Consider the following 20,208-nt stretch of genomic DNA (forward strand, 5'->3'; position numbering starts at 1 on the left):
CTTTCTTTTCATCTTTCTCAGGTATTGGGAGAGACACTTCAGTAATCTGCAATGGCTAATGATCAATACAACATAACACGAAAGTAAGATCTTCCAAGGACACTTCTGTTCACATGCCTTGGAGAAAGGCTTGTTTTTTTATTAGTTGTTTTGTAAATTTTTGTTGCTGGATTAAAAAAATAATACTCTCAAGACAAACAACAGAAACAGTGGATGTGTAAACGAAAAGCCAAAATACACGTAATCTAAAACATTATAATCTATGCAACTGCTCCTGAGCCTGAACTTTAGAAAGACACAGAAAAGCTTCTGGGCCTGAAAACTGCCCCCTTTCTCCAACACCCACCACAAGCAAGGGAGGCAGGAAAGGAGGGCTTTCCCCCCCCCCTTTCTTGAGATGACACAGAAGCCCTAATTTTGCATCCAAGTGCAACAGCTTCCAAAAGCCTTTTGTTGTCATCTTGTACTCTGCAATCCTCTGCCAACTATCACAGAAGCGGCTGGAATTTGGGCTACATCAAAGACTATTTTCAGGGGCAGGGGGGGAGAAGGGAGATGGAAGGGCTGGCTTTGGCATCCCTCTCACTCACTTAAAAATGGCTCCTTTTCCCAGGCTCTGCCATGCCCTTCAGCACGAACAGCTTGTACTAGCTTGTTCAGAATCTACACCCAGATGGAGGCCAGCAGTGAGCAAGAGCTAACCTGCAAGTCAATGGTAAAAGAAAGAAAGAAATTTTGGGGTAGGATGGGGGAGTAACCTGTTTTGTTTTGTTCTTTTTAATGCACAAAGGTTACATGCTTGCATCAGGCATTAATTAACTTGGAAGAACCACGGACACCCCAGGTTTCACAATCAAGAGATAATTCAGACATTTGTCAGATGCATGGGCTTTGACACAGGAAGTAAATTAAACTTCTGATGAGAAGTCTCAGTGTTTGCATCCTCTCCCACCGTTTACATTAGGGTTCAAACAGCTCCTTGGAGCTAGGGACCCATGCTTGTACACTTACGCCAGCCTTCCCAACCTGATGCCCTCCAGATGTTTTGGACTACAACTGCCTAGCTAGGGGTGGTTGCCAGGAGCCCCATGGAGACATCCTGGTGGGATTGGTCAGAAGGGGAGGAAGAATGGGGCAAGGATGTAGAAGGAGATTCTCCCTTCTTTCTACAGCTTCAATTTACTGAAACTCACGCTCATACATTCTGGATGAAAAAAAGAACAACCCAGTCAGAATCTCTGAATGAACATTCTCCCTTAATGAGAAAGTGAAGGAAGTGGAATCAACCTAGCCCTTGCCAACCTGCCACTGTCCAGATGTTCCAAAACATCTGGAGGGCACCAGGTTGTTCCAAAACATCTGGAGGGCACCAGGTTGGCAAATTCTGTCTCAGCCAATCCTTTTGCCTAAAAGGAATTCATGCAGTTGACTAAAATTAAGGCATCTAATAAACAAGACAGAACAGGTATTTCTGCCAGTGGATTTTTACTTTAAAACTTTAGGAATTGAAGCTGAAGACACCTATTCCATTCACTGTACAGTTGGCTACATGCTGCCAATAAAAAGAATTTTAATCCATAACAGAACATGTAAAGAGGGGAGGCAGAGTTTGCTGCTCACTCTCCTGATGCAAAATAGGTATTTGCTGGTGTCCATGATTAAGGGGTCTGGAAATCTCCAAGGCCATATCAGTATAATGGAGAAGGAAGTATGCAGCCTACAAAGCAAGTTTCTAACCCACATGGGATTCAGAGAAAAATCTGAGAATGTAAGTTGTTGTTTTTTTGCTGATAAAAAACCATGCACAACTGAAAACAGAGAATTTTTGTGGTCTGGCTTTCTAAATACATGCCCTGGGTTCCTAGACCATCCTGTCCTGATTCCACTCCCCTCCCTTTTCCATAACCTTCAATACTTTTCTGAGTGTCTTCCAGGAAATCCCCACTAAACTTCTACACCTGGGGGGGGGGGGAGTAAAATGGCCCTCCATAGAAGGCTGCTAGAGCAATTCATCTGCAAATTGCATGAAGCACACCTATATGAAGTACGTTAATGCAGATTTTCTCAAATTTGCATGAGACGCCCTAGATGGTAGGTACTTCGTACTGTCCTAAAGCCTCCAGGTGTCAAATTCAGTTTTAGAAGTTCAAATTCAGAAGTTTAGAAGAAGTTCAGCAGCTTGGTCTCAATACTTGAAGTAGCCCTGGAAACAAGTCCACAAAAGAGTCCACAAGAGTCTTATCATAGGTGAGCAAGTATTTATAAGTGTATCTTCAAAGATCTCAAAACAATTCCTTGTCACAATACACTGTCTGCCGGTATCAGAGCCTAAATCTGTCAGGAATTCTGTGAAAGTGGTAATTTTCACCAGGAATTTCTACAACTGCAGAATTGCCTCTTTATAAGGCAGATGCCACAAACCTGCAGCAGTCTCCTGGCAAGGGATATAGTGTCACAACATGAAATACATTTTCCCTTACTCTTTGCAGCAGGATTTTCTTGGGACATTCACCTCAGGAGTATTTCCCTAACACAAGGCTTCCTTCCTTCCTCCTCTTGTGGTTTTACCTGGATAGAACCCTCTGGCACAGCAACCTGGTTGGACTAGTTTTCAGAAATGCCCAGGATGTGGCTCTCCATTTCACACCTGCCCATGCACTTGGAGAACAATAGCTCATTTTGCAATGCCAGGCTGCAAAATTCCATTCAAGACTGGCACAGGCAAAGAGGGATCCTTATAGGACTATTAAGAAGTGCTTTAAAAATGCATTCAGTGTGCTGTTAAATCATGAGTTGTTCATCATATACAACAGCTTATTAAGAGGCAAAAATGTGTAATTATCAGGCATGAGACTAAGGTTATAGCTGCCCCGTTGGGGGCTCAAGAGTTTATCATATGGAAGGTTAGAAGCATTCATCAGTTGCTGAACAACCAAGGGACCCACTTTCCAAATCACATCTGCAGCAACAAAGCAGTTCCACTCTCCTTTCACCAAGATGCAGTGCAGTAGTAAATGCAAAAACATCTGGAGGGCCCCAGCTTTAGGATGACTTAGGGTACCCCTAGTGTGGTGTAGTGGTTAAAGTGTCAAACTAGGACCTGGGAGCCCAGGGTTAAATCCCCACTCAGCTATGAATCTCACTGGTAGTCTGGTAGCAACACCTCAACACCTTCCACATGCATCAGGAGGATTTTGGGAATCACATGGCAGGGCAGAATTTCCAAAAAAGATATGCTCTCCCAAGCCCACATTCCCAACATGTTCACACTCTTTTGTTTCAGCGACGTCTACACTGGCTTGGTAATGTTCACAGAATGGAAGATGGCAGGATCCCCAAAGGAAATGCTCCACAGGGAACACCAGGCCCATTGGTAGAACAACTCCGTGATACAAAGATGCCTGCAAACATGACATGAAGGCTGGCAATATCAACCCCGCCATGTGAGAATCCCTTGCAGACAATCACAGGGCTTGAAAACAGTCAAGCTGTGTATCTATAGCAGTGAGCAGTTATAGAGGAATGACCGCTGGGAGGAACACAGATGGAAGAATTTCCATGGTGCATCTGCAGCAGCACAACCGGTCACCTTCATTTGCCCTGGCTGCAACAAAACATGTCTCTCCCACATCAGTCTCTACAGGCACAGCAACCTTTGACTTCATCTCCAAAGGCGTAATCCTCCATTGTCTCCCAAGACAGATGGACACCAACCAAGAATTTTAGTTTTTGCTGACTCTTCCTCTCCTCCTCCCAACTTTCCAGATCCAAACATAGAAGTAGTGGGAGGAGGGAATCAAACTCCATTCTCCTTCCAAAATAAGTGTATTTACTTTCAATCCCATGAATTTTAAGGGTGTCTGAGTAAGCCTTTTAGGATGCAGACAGAATTCAAAGTATTTCAGTAATGATTCATATAGGGAGGATAGTCCCAGCATTCCTTACTCCTTTAACCTCAGGAATAACATTTTTTGAGTGTGGGAAAGAAAAGTAAGGGGATTCTCGTGTTGCCTCTGGTCCTCCAGGGTGAGCCCAGACAGGAAACTGCGGCCCTAACAGGCTTCATAAGATGACTAAGGAAATTCCATGCCCTACACAAAGAATCAAACCAACTTCATTCCACACTTGAGACTTCCGTTGGGAACCTTTCAAGCATCTCTCCAGATCTGGAAGGCTGAGGAGACCTCCTTTGGGTGGCTTCACAGGGCAGGAAGATAAATCAGGAGTTGCTACTCCCTAGCATATTTACACAACCACCACATGTTGATCAGGGTTCCCTCTACCTCGTGGCACTTCCAGAATAAATTAGACCTTTTTAAAATAAATTTTCACTCATTTGCTGGGTGTCAAGTACACCAGTACATCATCTTTTGTAGGTTTTCCTTAATAAGATAACAGGCAGAGAAATTTGTGATTTCCCCCCATAATTTTTCCAATGAGGACAATTCTATGTTGTAATCAATATCTATGGCCCATTTTGTCATTGTCACCTTTACCATCTCATCTTTGGTCTCCCACTCCAGTAGCAGTTTATAAATTTTCAAGATTAATTTATCACCCTTTCCTATTGCAATTTTTTTGAATTCTGAACTCATTTCCGCAAATACCTTTTCTTTATTGTCTCTTTTATATAACTCGTTCACCTGAAAGTACTGAAATCAATCTACAGTATGATCCAAAATCTCTTCTCTCTCCTCCTTCTCTGAACTCTATAAGGTGGCCCACTTCTCATCCATGTTCAACCTTGTCACTCAGACCACCTCAGTTGGTGATATCCATCTTGGGGGTTTTCTCTCTAAAAGATCTTTGTGTCTCTGCCAAACCATGTATGTACTTCACTTATGACATGGTTTTGGAAACCTTTGGGCACCCTTGATTTGTCATAATGCAGATATGCATGCCATCCAAAGCATAGATCAAAACGTTCTAAGTCTAAAATGTTGGTATCTCTTAGCTCCATCCATTCTTTCATCCAGTAGATGCATGCTGCCTCATAATAAAGTTGGAGGTCTGGAAGGGCAAAATTCCCTCTTTCTCTTATGTCTGTGAGATTTTTATACTTAATTCGGTGTTGCTTTTTTGTTTGTTTGTTTAAAAAACTGTTAGCCCTGGCTTAGATGGTGGTTAGAGAACTGGGGTTTCACTGCAGGAAACAAAATACCTCAGACCATCACTGTGTATCATTACAGCCCATAAGGATTAGAAACTTGCTTATTACAATGAAAGCAGAGATTCTCCAGAAGCTGAATTCTGCACCTATAATTTCATTGTATTGCTGGGCTCCTGCGGAATGGCAGCACACACAATGCCCTGTTGAGATGCCTTGCCTACTGAGCCTTGAGCTGAGCAGATTCGTAGAACAGGTGGAAGTTCAAAACATCTGAAGCAGGGGTCGGCAAGGTTTACCTCACCTGGGCCAGTTCACTCCAGCAGAGATCTCTCCGTGGGTTGGATTGCGCACGTGCCCATGATTTCCGGCATCTGCGCCTGCACAGGTGTGATTTCCGGCGCTGCAGAAGCGAGTCCCCACACCGCACTGGTTTGGCGCAGCGTGTGGGAACTTGTTGAGCGGGCGGCTCGGTTCGGGGGTGGCTCGTGGGCCAGTTAAACGACCCCCATGGGCCTTAGGTTGCCTACCCCTGATCTGAAGGTTGGCAGAAGCTATTCTAGAATATGAAGGGATCCCAGGAAAAGGTGGGAAAGCTCCAAAAGGTAAGGAACTTTGAAAGCTAAGCTCTAGCTGAATGAAGCCGTCAACAGGGAGGTCTGCCCTACAACCAAGATATCTGCAGGAAGCAAGTCCCCACCCCCACCAGCCCTTCAAAAAAACAAAAAAACCTTCCCAGTACCAGAAACAAAGGTTGAGAGAGAATTAATTCTGTGCCAAAATTCCTCTCAAAATGAGATACTGCACCTTGGCAGGAGTTGCTATTCACAGGTTGCATCAGTGTTGGAAACCCAAATCACTAAGTGGATACCACAGGTCTGGCTGCACCAATTTATATTCTCCGTAGTGGGATCCCAAACACAGAATCCCTTTTGCACCTGCACTCCCTTTTGACTAGGAGGAATGCAGGATCGGATCCCCAAACATACATTTTCTGTTATGCTAAGGTTCCTGTGGCTCCACTCCAGAGAGAACAAACATACCTTTATTTATTTTTTTCTAAAAAAGGAATTGTAGTTTCAACTAACAGGCCAGAAAATGCTGAAAAGACCTTTTGTTATGGAGGGCAAAAATGTCTGGAGTATAAGTTGTACAAACACTCTCACATTTTCTGGACTAAAACTGATTGCATTCTAGTCCGTCCGCCCCGCCCCGCCCCCCCAATGCATCAAAAGACACTGAAATATTTTAGAATTCTTTGCTGCTGCCTAATAAAGATGGAACTGGAGGCAAAGTCGCTATTTAAAAACAAAATGAAATAAAGCTCCAAGAGCAGCTGAATCCCAGGAATAATTTTGCAAAGACTGGGAACAATCCACCAACAGTTTTTCCCTCATAAGCCCCACAAATGGAGGGGCGTAACACACGTAACTCTCTTTCCTTTCAAACAGACCCTATTGCAGTAGAAGGAGTGTCTCCAATATTTGCACGAGATCCTTTAAAGAAAGACTAACACAGAAAATGGGGCAATACAAAACAAAAATCTCACAGCGCAATTTCCAGGGAGCTTGCATATATTTAGTTACTAAAACTATTAGGATGCAAATCTCAAAATGTGCAAGCCTTCACTTAGCCAATAAATACAGAAACTGGCATACATTGTCCTTGCATAATAAAAGGCTCGCTGGTAAAATAGCAGGAGCTCTACGTAAATAAGCAACATTCTTCTTGGCTGAGGTCACTGACTCACTCTATTCTACTTCACCCCAGTCTGGAATCTGACAATTTAAGTATGGGAGAGGGAGGCACTGCCACTCTTCAGCCCCCTCCCCGTACAGACACACACACACACACACACACAGATTTCATTTTAAATGCACAGTTTTAAATTTTAAAGAAAGGCATCCTATGACAGTAGCAAGACACAAATGTTTTAATTAAGGATATGAAAGGCTTGTGAAATTATCCTAAAAGGACAAAGGAAATGCCACTCACAATTCAAAGTTTAGGAAAATGTGTCCATGTTGTGTATGTGTAGATAGGTACCTTAAATGTACTATATTTACTGTATCTTTTATCTATATTCAATGAGACAAAGTACGACCAGTTAGAATTTCTTTTAGAAATCCGTTGGCTGCATTGCACACTATCAACAAGCACAGGGGCTGTATGTCGGCAACAGAATATGGCCTTGGGCCCAAATTTAGCTTCTTGGGAAACTCAGCTATTATTTATTTTTATTGTTATTTTAAGAAAAACATGTTTTTAGATCTTGGACCTCTGAAAATGCACTTGAAAGTATATGAGCAGGACGAGGGGCTGAATATGAGTGCTTTGAATAGGAAACATTTTCTGAGCACATACAGGGCAGGATTCTGCCCAAAATGTATTTACGGTGGCACCTTGGTTTACAACCATAATCCGTTCCGGAGGTCTGTTTGTAAACCAAAACAGGTTGAACCCAAGGCACGCTTTCGCCAATGGGGCCTCCAAAAAAAATGTGTTCGTAATAAAAAATAAAAATAAAATGGGTTGTAATCCAAAAGAAGTTTGCAAACTGGGACACGCACTTCCAGGTTTGATGTGTTTGTAATCCAAAATGTATGCAAACCAGACTGTTTGCAAACCAAGGTACCACTGTATTAATTTGAAAATGTACAGAATATTCCAAGGTGACTTTCCAGATACAATAAAATCTGTTAATGAATATCTATAAAACATAACTAAAAGCATCAGTAGATATTGGTTGGTTTAAATAAAAGTTCATGATGAGAAGTCCTGCCTAAGTGGTAAAGGTAAAGGTAAAGGGAGCCCTGTCCATTAGGTCCAGTTGCGGACGACTCTGGGGTTGTGGCGCTCATCTCGCTTTACTGGCCGAGGAAGCCGGCGTACAGCTTCTGGGTCATGTGGCCAGAATAAGCCACTTCTGGCAAACCAGAGCAGCGCACAGAAATGCTGTTTACCTTCCAAAAAGAAGGGAGGGATGGTTCCTGACAAATCTCTACAGGCAGCGAGTTCCACAGGGCAGCAGGGACTGTTACCCTAAAGACTCAGTCCCTGGCGAAGGCCAACTGAACCCCAAGGGCCAAAATGCCCCATCAGAGGATCTCCAGGATTGAGGTGGAGGATCGAATGCAACAGAATACAGAGCAATTGCATTGAGAGGCTGTCATGCCCAACAGACCTCAAACAACAGTGCCATCCCTCCCACTTCTAGGATGGCAACTCTCAAACTGCACTTTCAGCAAACACTAGAAACTACAGTAGTACCTCCGGTTGCGAACGGGATCCATTCTGGAGGACCGCTTCTGCGCATGCGCACCGAAACCCAGAAAAATACTTCCGGGTTTGCTGCGTTCATATCCCAAAGTTTACGTATCCAGAGGGAAACGTAAGCAGAGGTACGACTGTAATTGCTAATCCTACTATTGGAGCATAGTGGAGCTACTTGTTCAGTTCATATGGAGTGCCAGTGATGCTCCAAAGGCCTAGCTAGGCCCCACATGAACTGAGAGGGCATCCTGAAGCCTCAAAAACATGCAGGGATGGCATGACAGAAACTTGGGGTCCCTCAGCCCAAATATATATGGAAAACATCCCTTAGAAAGTTGGGGGGGGGGGAGGCAAAATCACTGTTTTAAGATAATATTTCTCTTATTAAAATTCTTTTTTTTTTACTGAATTTATACCCCACCCTTCCTCCCCGAGGAGTCCAGGGTAGCAAACAGATAACACAGTTTAAAAACAAAAGGAAAGTGGTGGTGCTTTTACAATCATGTCTCTGCTAACTAGCTTTCTGTTGAAATTCTCTCTCTCTCTCTCTCTCTCTCTCTCTCTCTCTCTCCCCCTCTTTCTTTCTTTCTTTCTTATTGATTGAATTTATATATTACCCTAAACCCGGAGGTCTCATGGCAGTTCACAGAAAAGATCACAATATATAAAATAAAAATAACCCAATAACACCTCCCCAAAAGAGCCACATTTTAAAAGAGTATAGGATGTCAATCAGATCAACCAAAGGCCTGGTTTAAAAGGTTAACATTTTTGCCCGGCCCCTAAAAGTGTGTAATGAATGTTCTTAAGGAGACTGTGGCCCTCTGAAACGTTAAGCCAGAAATAACCATTTGTTCCATTTTGTGATTTCAAGAATGAACAGAAGTAAAAACACTGCTATGCAGAGCTCAGGCCAAAAGCCAGGGTCAAGGAGTGCTCTTTCAGAGGTCCCCATGGGCAAGTCTCTGCAGCTAACTTTGGGCCAACTCATGGAGAAGGCGGAAGGGTGGCTGTTTGAGCAGGCCTTGCGCCAAGCCAGCCTCTCAGATCAGCCACTCAGCTGCAGCCACGTCCCGACATCGATTCCAGTTCCCACAACCGCTTGACATAATGTGGGATTATTTTTTTTAAGCATCCTAGGAATGTTAAAAATATATGATCAAGGCAGTGGGAAGTGGGAGGTCATGCTAGGGGGGAGGGGGGCAAGAACCCAATCCCTTGGGTAATTTTTGTATTTTCCATCTACCCTTTCATTAATAGTTAACACAGCATTGTTGGATGTGGAGAGAGAAGGGCCCCAAATCACACCCAAGCAGACCCTATGCCAGGGCATTATAAACAAAAAGTTCTGTAGCCATCCAGTAACAAATAAATATAGTAGCAAGTTTCATATGACTGCCCATCGACAAACATTCCCTGGGGGGCTCGCAAATATTATGGTATCAAAAATGCAACACAATAGTTAAAATCAATAAAAGACAGCAAAATATTTCCTTGTAACAGAGACAGCATAAACTGATTACAGCTTTTGTTGAAACGCAGTCATAACAGTTCAAGGTTAATTTTACTACAAAATCCTGCAGCAAGAAAAAACAGAATTCAGCCACCTGGTTGCTCAGGACCTTCAAAAATGTGGTAATTTATGTCCTCTCCTTCCACCATGGAGCTTAGGGCGGTGTTCATGGCTCTCCCTATGCCCTCTCATTTTATCCTCCTAACAACCCTGTGAGGCAGGCTAGGCTGGTAGAGTGGCTGGCCCAAGATCACCTAGTGGGCTTCATGACAGACCAGGAGGATTTGAACTCAAGTCTCCCCAGTCCAAATCCCATACTCTAATCAAAACACAACACTAGCACAAACGTCTTAGGCAAACTGTTGGTCTACTATTGGCTTCTGCCAACCGTTCAGGTATCTGAAAACTCACTCCTTTCCTTATTTTTCTTTCCTCTAGGAGGAATGTGTGTCATTCTTTTGGCTTTTCCACACACTATATATAGGACTTCCAATAACATTTTGATTAAGTCCCTCACCAAATATACACGAGTAAGCCCAGTGCTCATGGAATGTGCAGAGGTCCTACAACTCCCATCAGCTGCAGCATTATATGGTCATGGTGACTGGGGCTAATGGAAGTTCTAGTTCAAAACAGCTGAGCGCACCAGGTTCACAAAGCCACACTGATCAAAACTAGGGAGATGTGTATGGTGGAGGCAATGTGCACAGGTGGCCTCAATTTATTAATTTGTTTATTCATTCATTCACTCACTCTCACTCACTCACTAGGCATTTATCCATGCTCAGTAACAACTGCTCTCTGGCTAATGAAAAAACATGTTTAAAAAAGTTAAAAATCACAAAATCCATGTACAGTGGTACCTCGGTTTAAGAACAGCCCTGCTTACGTATTATTTGGTATACAAACTCCGCAAAACCGGAAGTAGTGTTCCAGTTAGCGAACTTTACCTCGATCTATGAACAGAAGCTGAATGGTGGAAGGGCACCGGTGGTGGGAGGCCTCATTAGGGAAAGCGCGCCTCAGTTTAAGAATGGCTTTGGTTTAAGAACGGACTTCCGGAATGGATTAAGTTCGTAAACTGAGGTACCACTGTAAAACTGTATCAACTAGACGAGGGGGAGGATGGATTTTTAATTGTAAAAAACGTATTTAAATCTTTTTACCAAACAACCCCCGACAACAAATCCACATAAAATTCTTTTTTAGAAGCACTAACACTAAAACATCTGCTTTATTTTATGCCATTTTATTTTGATTTTGTTTTATTGAATGCCACTCATGAAATTGTTTTTCCAATAAAAAGGGATAGAAATATTTTAAATAAATAAATACAGTCATTTCAAATCAGAGAAGTCTACAAACCATGGCAAGCAGCCATGCAAGTCCTACAAAGTTATACCACCACATTAGCAACCACCTAGCAAAATCCAACAGATTTTAAAAACAGAGTTTAAAAGGCCTGTGAAAATAAATATATATATTTTCCTTGTGTCAAAGAGTCATTAAAATAGGTACTGGGACAACCCCTCTGTAGAAGGTACTCCAAAACTGAGAGGCTGCTCCTGAGAAAGCCCTTATCATCTTAAACATTCTCCAGTATCTGTGCAGGTAGATCTCATCTTAGGTTGATTTTACATGCATGATCACAGCTTTATTCCGACAGCAGGAAAATAAATATATGAGATAGAAGAACAGGAAAAACCCCTGGAAGGGTCATCTGAGATCTCACAAAATCTCAGAGGACCTCGTTGGAGCCTTACAGGACCTTCCAGAGTCCTCATGCAACTCAGAGGTGGCTTTAAGGTAGCATGATTGGTTCAGCTGCACTGAATACTGCACCGTAGGGGGTGCTACAACAATGCTGTAGCATGGAGCATGAGAAGGGGGAGCAGGGAGAGGGTCAAATTTTAAGGTGCTGCTGAAATTTGAGAGCCCAAAGTCTGTTACTGCACAACATTCCCAGTTCCTGGTAACCAAGGAGGGCAGTTTAAAAAAGCTCCCCGTCTTGCATGGGGGGCAAGGCCTGCTCAATGCAGGCTTTAGACATGTGAAGTTCCAGGAGCCATTCTGGCTTTGCATGATTTTGCTTATATACACAATAGCCAGGAATGTAACCCCTGCATATGATGAGACCTGCCTGGACACTTTGGAAACATAGCAATAAAAATGAAGTGTCACTTTCCAGCTGAAATTGGACCACCACAGGTATTCTGCTCTACAGTGGGTTAAGTAGAGCACCAGTCACCTCACTTCTGGTGAGTCACAGCATCACTACTTTTGCAATCCATTATAACCTGCAGATTTCTCCAAGTATTCCAAATTTCGCCTTCATTTTACACATTTAGACCTTCGATTCATCAAAATGCCATGAACGCAGTGAAGGCACCCCAAGGGGCAGGCCTCAAAATCCAACAAGTTAAGGCATTTTTTTTGCAAGTGGCCATAAAAGCACGCGACTTACCACAAGAGCAGCATGTAAAGCAGTTGGTGTGGTAGAGGTTCCCCATGGCCTGGCAAGCCTGGCTGGCCCCGTATACCCCCTTTCCGCACTTGATACAAATGCCTATGGAGAAGAGAGAGAAGGAAAATTAGAACCCAGTAAAAATCCAGCTAACAGCTGCAAACGCCTAACCAGGAGGCACTACCAACCCATGAAGCCAGTTGTTCTTATTGCTCAATAGGTGTCAGGAGTTATATACTTAATTGCATTTTGATCCCACCTTTTTTCTCCAAGGAGCTCAAGGTGGTCAACATGGTTCTCCCCCTCCTCATTTAATCCCCACAACAACCCTTTGAGGTAGGTTAAGCTAAGAGGCAGTGACCCAAGGCCCAAGGTCACCTAGCGTGCTTCATGGCCAAGTAGGGATTTGAAACCCCGTTTCTCCCAGGTCCTAGTCCGACACTAACCACTACATGAGTGCTCTCCAACCTTGGGTCCCCACAAGCTGTTGGACTACAACTCCTATCATTCCCAGCCAGTTTAGCCAGTGGTCAGAGATTATGGGAGTTGTAGTCCAACAAACATATGGGGACCCAACACTGCACTATCCCACACAGGCTCTCAGTCATGTATTTCAGCATGGAAAGTTGCAACTATTAAGTGCTAGAAACTGCTCCCCCCCCCCTTTGTTCCTTAAGAAGAAAAGAAAAGTCAACACAACACACACAAAAGCTAAATTTCCAAAAATTGAATTCTGAGAGGGGTAGCCAATGCCGCTAAAGACAGAATCAGGATTCTAGATGATCTTAAGAGATTGGAGAACTGGGCCCCAACTAACAAAATGAATTGCAATACGGACGAATGTAAGAATAAGATGGGGGACACCTCGCGTGCCAGCAGTAAATGTGAAAAGGATCCAGAGGTTTAGTAGACCACAAGCTTAACGTGAGTCAACCATATGATGCAGCAGCAAAAAAAAGGCCAATGCTATTTTAGGCTACATCAACAGAAGTATAGTGTCCAGATCAAGAAATAATAGTACCACTCTCTTCTACCTTGATCAGACCACACCTGGAATACTGTGTCCAATTCTGGGTGCCACAATTTAAGAAGGATGTTGACAATGGCTTCAAGTTACACAATAGGAGATTCTGTCATCAGGAAGACCTTTCTGCTGGGAAGAGATGTTCTGACAGTGGACCCATGAGAGGTGGTGGATACTACTTTCTTGGAGTTTTTAAAGCAAAGGTTGGATGGCCATCTGGCATATATAATCTAGTTGCAGGGGGCTGGAGTCCCTTACAATTCTATGATTCATGGCTCAGCCTATCTGCTCAAAACAGAACTTGCACGCCACAGACATGGGGGAGTAGGGCTGAGACAGAGCTGTGTCATTTTGCAACACCATCTATCTATGTATGGAGCATTTCAGGCTAACATAAACAAAGACATACTGGCCCTATCTTGAGATTCCAACTGTAGGAGAGGCCACTGGCGGAATTAGCAGATGCAGCAAAGAGGGCTTGGTCTTCATTTCAGCTGAGGCGGAGGGGCAAAGGTGTAGTCAGCCAAAAGAAGGATGGAAGAGGTGGCTTTGAAGAAAGGCTGGAAGAACATGGATGTCCTGGGAGAAGTTCTAGGCATTAGGGACACCAAGGGAGAGTCAGAATATTGAAGGAGAGGAGGGCTTTTGTAGGAGTATAAGGTAGAAATATTGGGGAAAGCATGACTGGGAAAAGCTACCAAGACACTGGTTGGTTCTGTTCCTTTCTGTAGGGGTGGTGGGCCTATTAGAAACAACCCATCCCAAGAAGCCAATTGAATCCAACAGATTCCCAAGAGCCCTTAAGGAGTTTCCATCAGGTATGGCGTCAACAGCCCTAACCATTCTGTGGGAGGTGAAAGACTTGTGCAGTTGACACCATTGCTCCTAAGTGGACTCTTGTTATAAAGAGGGTAATTGACAGTTGACTGCAATACAAGTTGAATGTTCATAAACTCAGTAAACTGCAGTTGAAACCCACTTTACAGCTTGGCACATGCAACTGGCACATATACTGATGCATACAGGAGCTTTCGCTGTAGTGTTTCTCTGCATTGTGGAGTGTCCTTCCCTAACCTTGGAAGGACGGATGGTGATGAGTCTAAAGGGATCCCACCATCAAGTAAAAATAATCTTCTTGTTCCATGAAGTTGGGAGTAAAATAGTAAAAGCACCCTGTGGTTTTAGTATTCCTATGTTGCTGTTGTTGGTAGTTTATCTGGCTGGTTACACCATTGTGGTGTATTTGAAGTACAGTGGTACCTCTGGTTACGTACTTAATTCGTTCCGGAGGTCCGTTCTTAACCTGAAACACCACTTTAGCTAATGGGGCCTCCCACTGCTGCCGCGCCACCGTGCGATTTCTGTTCTCATCCTGAAGCAAAGTTCTTAACCCGAGGGACTATTTCTGGGTTAGCGGAGTCTGTAACCTGAAGTGTCTGTAACCTGAAGCGTATGTAACCCAAGGTACCACTGTATTGCTAGAAACTGCCCCACTCTACAGTTTTAGAAAATAATAATAATAATACATTACACATGTCTACCATCATGTCTAAAGACCCAAGTAGTTTTGAAGCAATGGAAATGAGATCTTCCAAAAGGAGGTGTTTACAATTCCCAAAGAGGAATATGCAATACATACTGTGTAGAACAGCCCGGGAAATGTCACCATGCAATTACACTGGAGCACAGTAGTGTACAAGCAGCACTGCTCAATGCTGCCTCAGCTGAAGTTTTTGCCCTATTAACTAAGTTTATTTTTGGCCATGCAAACAGCTCTTTTAGAGTCCTCTGGCACCTCGCTGCCGCCATCTGCACTCTTTCAGAATCTGAGCACATCAGTGACTGACTGACTGCTGCTGCTGACATTTCAAGCCAGGAGAAACAACCCCTTTGATTCTCCTGTTCTCATTCCAAAGATGGCAGAAGTCCATTTCCTTGCCTTTTGAGAGCTCATTCACAAACACAGCTAGATGCTGCCCATCCTTTTGCAAATTCATTGACAGTGCTCTCTCTCCTGGGAAACACTGTGGCATGAGGATCTGTTGCCCATTACCCCTGCTTCCAAAGCCATTAGTCCAACGGGAGCAGATCACTGGCAATTTCAATTCATTTCACCAAAAAACACAGCACTGAACAGCTGCCAGGTTGAAAATTATGTAGCTTAAGCAAGGTGTATTATAAATAATGTAACAGGGGTGTACTGCCCACCCTGCTGCACACCCTCCCTAAGTGATCAGGTGGAGGTAATCTCAAATGTGGTATTAGAAAACCCTCTCATGGTGGTTATTATAGAACTTGTATATTCACACTGTTATAGGCTTTAACAACAGCAACAGCAGTTTTCCAGCTTTTTAGTTCTGGGCAGCATTTCATACTGTAAACAGAGGCAGTCTTTGGAATAAGGCACAACCATAGACCAAACATTATTTGTGTCAGTTCAACAACTATACAGAAGGATCTTTTACTACTAAATAAATTAAGGGCGCATTCAGATGTGGGGAATATTGCATTAGTTTTTCTGATGATAATGCTCTGCACTTCTATCCTGTTTACAAATGTTCCTCTTACACTGCAGTACCTATTGTGATATGAAACTGGGACTGTTCAACTAGTATGCCAGAATGTCACATTGAATTTCACCACACCAATGGGTGTGGTATGAAACAATAATGAACATCACCCTCCCTCATCCCTTCCACACACGCACACTTCTTCTGTTCACCCATGAAAACAGCAGGAAAAAACTTTATGCTGGTATACCACCTAAAATTTCACTACTTTACTCCCATGATTTTCAGGGTTAAGAGGACTGCAAAAGGATATTTTCTGGAATCAAATAACATGGAAATGAGCACTAAACATGTGAAATGAGCACTAAACATATGGCTTGACAACCATATGTCAGGAGTGCTCTGATGGTGTTTCCTGCTTGGCAGGGGGTTGGACTCGATGGCCCTTGTGGTCTCTTCCAACTCTATGATTCTATGATTCTATGAAATATCCTGTTAGTTCAAATATAATGTGGAAACCTAAGAGTTAGGGAAACTTTGGGGAAATTGAACAACAGTCTATCAGAGGAATAAAACAAGGTTGCCTAATGGCAATTATCCTGTTTAATAATTATATAAATGACATAGTCCATATACTGGAAACAGAGGATGTGGGCTCACCTGTTACATACGGCAGAAAGGTTTAGAATTTAATGTATGCAGATAAACTAGTGTTAATATCTCTTACCTGGTTAGGTGTGAAGAAACTACTTAAAAAGGCTTATAGTATATTACAAAGAAGATAAATTATATTGAATCCAAAATAATGTTATTTGGACATTGCTCACCAAAACATAACTGGCAAATAGATGGGCACACAATAGCAAGTCTATATGTGCAAGAATTTGGGTATTCTCTTTGAAGAGAATTTATACAGTACTGGAATACACACTGGGAGTCTAGCCAAGCAAGTGAGTGGAGCAATACAAACGTTTCCCTCCACCCCCCACCCCCCAATACAAAAGAGTGACAGAAGTCAACCCCTGCTTTGAAAACATTTCAATCCAAGGTGATTTCCCAACTGCTGTAGGGCTCAGAGATGGGGTGGGGGAATCAAATGTGGATTAAACTACTAGAAAAAGAACAGATTTTTTTTTTTTTAACGAAGACTGTTAGGTCCCTCACCTCCCAGAATGCCAGCATCTGTCCCTTGGCCATAGATGGACTGGGCCACCACTGAATTAAGGACAGAAGTAGCACTATTGAAATCTCATAAGCATATACACATCTCATCAGAAGAATGGGACATCATCTTTCAAGCAACATGGGAAGTCAATGTGAAATTATTCAAAATCTATTACAAAAGTATAATCTGCCGGAATCATTTATGCCCACTTAGACAAAAAAGAACCAGGGAACAGGTTTTTACAGCTTAGAATTAATGCAGAAACCTTCTGGCCCTATTAAGAGCTTTTGAACTTAAACAGAGAAAGGTCTTAACTTATTTTGCATGTATAACCCTTATAGAAAATTGGTTATTTTGTCTCTCCTCCTCTGCCTCCCCACTCCCCAACCCACTTCTTTTGCTACTTCCTACACTGTCAAGATAAAGAAAGTAAAATCCTTCGGACCTGCCCTTTTAAAAATCTACAATATACTGTATAACACCACATCCAGTTATATAAATAAAATGTCTATTGATAATTTAAATAGGACTCTGAGTCTTAACATACTTAACAGAAATAAAATGCAGAGCATACATACATATTAAGCCGGCACTAACTTTGCTTCAGGAGCGATCTAAGTTTCTTCTTCTGAGTAACACAACACTGCATTCCTGACAGAGATACAGGGATGGCGAGCCGATAAAACACTGAAAGACTTGGTCATGCAGAAGCTTCTCATGGGTGAGCCAGATGTGGGGAAACTGGGAATTTCTGGGGATGAGCTACTAAAATTCTTCCTTAAATCTCAGGACCATAGGCCAAAATCCTCCATTCCACTGAGCATTGCGGCAGTTAAAGGAAAGGATAGTGCAGTACAGTTCAAACTGAGGCAGAAGCCGATGTTCTCAGGCTGTATGTGATTGATCATATTACTCAAGAACAAGTACATCTTTGCTTGTAACTGGGTTGTAAGGTAAAGAAGGTAAAGCACCCCTGGACTGTTAAGTCCAGTCAAAGGCGACTGTGGGGTGCAGCGCTCATCTCGCTTCAGGCTGAGGGAGCCAGAGTTTGTCCACGGACAGATTTCCAGGTCATGTGGCTAGCATGACTAAACTGGTTCTGGCGCAACAAAACACTGTGACGGAAGCCAGAGCGCAAGGAAACGCCATTTGCCTTCCTGCCACAGCGGTACCTATTTATCTACTTGCACCTGTATGCCTTCGAACTGCTAGATTGGCAGAAGGGAGGACAGAGAATTGGGAGCTTACCCCGTTGCGTAGATTCAAACTGCCGACTTTCTGATCAGCAAGCCAAAGAGGCCCAGTGGTTTAGACCGCAGTGCCACCCAGTCCCAATAACTGGGTTGTAGCTTATGATAACTGAAGTTAGAAAAGACTGAGTTAAATTAACAGACTCAGGTTAATAATGTCCATTAATTTCCATAAGTCACAGGCTGGGAAAGACCCTAAGAATGTCCACCGAAGCCACCAGCACAAGAACCACACAAAACCATTACTCAAGGGAGTCTAAAGAGGCCAGATCTAAAACAGGTCTAAAAAAATCTAGAGAGGACACTAACTAGATAATGAACCTCCCCACCCAATTCATATTTCATCATTGATGCCTCCTGCTCTTCCCCATAGGAATGAAATAAAATCATCCACACACTGGCTCAGGGACTGGAGGCAACAAAATGAGTACTTATCTCTCCACTAACTTTATATGCATGAATGGGCAAAATGTCTAGAAGTTGTGGGTGCCAAGGGCACATTCCAGCAAAGGAAAAGGCACTTGAGGGAGTTGCACAGCAAGGCCTTTGGGGGGGGGGGGTGTAGCCTAGGGAGTGTCCCAAGGGCCAGATGGAGAGATTGGAGGGCCTCATTTAGCCTGCAGGCTATGGGCCCCATTCTCATGACATAAGAGGTGTCCTGCTGAATCAGGCCAAAAGGCCCATCTAACACAGTGGCCATTGAGATGCCTGTGAAAAGCCCACAAGTTGGGCATGACTAAGGCAGCTGCCATCTTGTTTGAGCCCATCATATGGTAAGCAGGTACAGGGCCTCTGACTGAATGCAAGGGCCGGATTGAGCCATCATAGCCAATAGCCACTAACACACACACCCTGCATAAATTCACAGAAAAACCACCCACGTTGCTAGTTCTCACTACATAAGAAGAGCCTTCTGGATCAGGCCAGCATCCTGTTCCTACAGTGTCCAACAAGATGCCTGTTGAAAACCCGCAAGCAGGACCTGACTTTGAGAGCCCTCTCCCCTCCTGTGACTTCCGGCAACTGGTACTCCCTCTGAAGTGTTACTACTCTCTCTGATTACTATGGAGGCAGAGCATAGCCGTCCTGGCTAGTAGCAGCTATTGATGGTGGCCTTACATTGCATGAAGTTGTCCAATTTTGTGTTACAACCATCCAAGTTGGTAGTACATTTCACATACAGTGGTACTCAATTCTGTAACTGCAAGAATGTCACTTCATCCCACGTTGCTTGGCTCTGTTGTGAAGGCATGAACAGCCTCCACTGGTTTTGTGTTAGGGACAATGTCAAAGCTCCTTCTGTGCTACTTGCCCTGGACAAGACTGGACACTTGACACAGTGGTACCTCGGGTTACAGACACTTCAGGTTACAGACTCCATTAACCCAGAAATAGTACCTCGGGTTAAGAACTTTACCTCAGGATGAGAATAGAAATTGTGCATCAGCGGCGCAGCGGCAGCAGGAGGCCCCATTAGCTAAAGTGGTACCTCAGGTTAAGAACAGTTTCAGGTTAAGAACGAACCTCCAGAATGAATTAAGTTCTTAACTCAAGGTACCACTGTAATGCAGTTGGAAAGTCATGAACATGAATGGAACAAATCCAGCAACTCACAGGATTTCTGAAAGTCAAAGCTGATGGGGATGGAACGGCTGTCTGGCAGAGAATCACACCATGCTGGTGATCTTACCAAACTTACACTCACCCACCCAGGTTGGTAAACTTTACCCTTATCAACCCCAACAAAAGCTCAAAGCAGATAATCAGGCTCCACTAAACTGCAAAGAGGTTATAGTTAGAACAGCACACCAGAGATCTAAACCAGCTTGGGAGCCTCTAATTCTGGCACAAGCTACTTCCCTTCCCAACTTCATTCTCAATTTGTAATTTGAGATTATGACA

General features: G+C 43.4%; 1 protein-coding gene and 2 long non-coding RNA genes across 4 annotated transcripts in view; 2 read left to right on the forward strand and 1 right to left on the reverse strand.

The window, feature by feature from the left end:
• LOC310683259 overlaps nt 1-20,208 on the forward strand; it is a 179,570-nt gene that overhangs the window by 77,747 nt on the left and 81,615 nt on the right. The window lies entirely within an intron of this gene.
• The window catches only part of WTIP (WT1 interacting protein), a 58,657-nt gene that overhangs the window by 22,801 nt on the left and 15,648 nt on the right, over nt 1-20,208 (reverse strand). For both annotated transcript variants that reach the window (XR_014514314.1, XM_083452910.1), the window contains exon 2: nt 12,358-12,459. Coding sequence is in view for 1 of the 2 variants with exons in the window: in XM_083452910.1 (XP_083309036.1) it covers nt 12,358-12,459 (102 nt within the window). In the remaining variant the exon portion in view is untranslated. The remainder of the gene's footprint in view (nt 1-12,357; nt 12,460-20,208) is intronic.
• LOC310683269 lies at nt 17-3,610 on the forward strand. The gene is made up of 3 exons (XR_014514343.1): nt 17-83; nt 614-715; nt 3,284-3,610. It is a non-coding gene; the product is annotated as an uncharacterized lncRNA (long non-coding RNA).

This window comes from Podarcis tiliguerta, assembly GCF_965153285.1.
Source record: "Podarcis tiliguerta genome assembly, chromosome: 8".
NCBI lineage: Eukaryota > Metazoa > Chordata > Lepidosauria > Squamata > Lacertidae > Podarcis > Podarcis tiliguerta.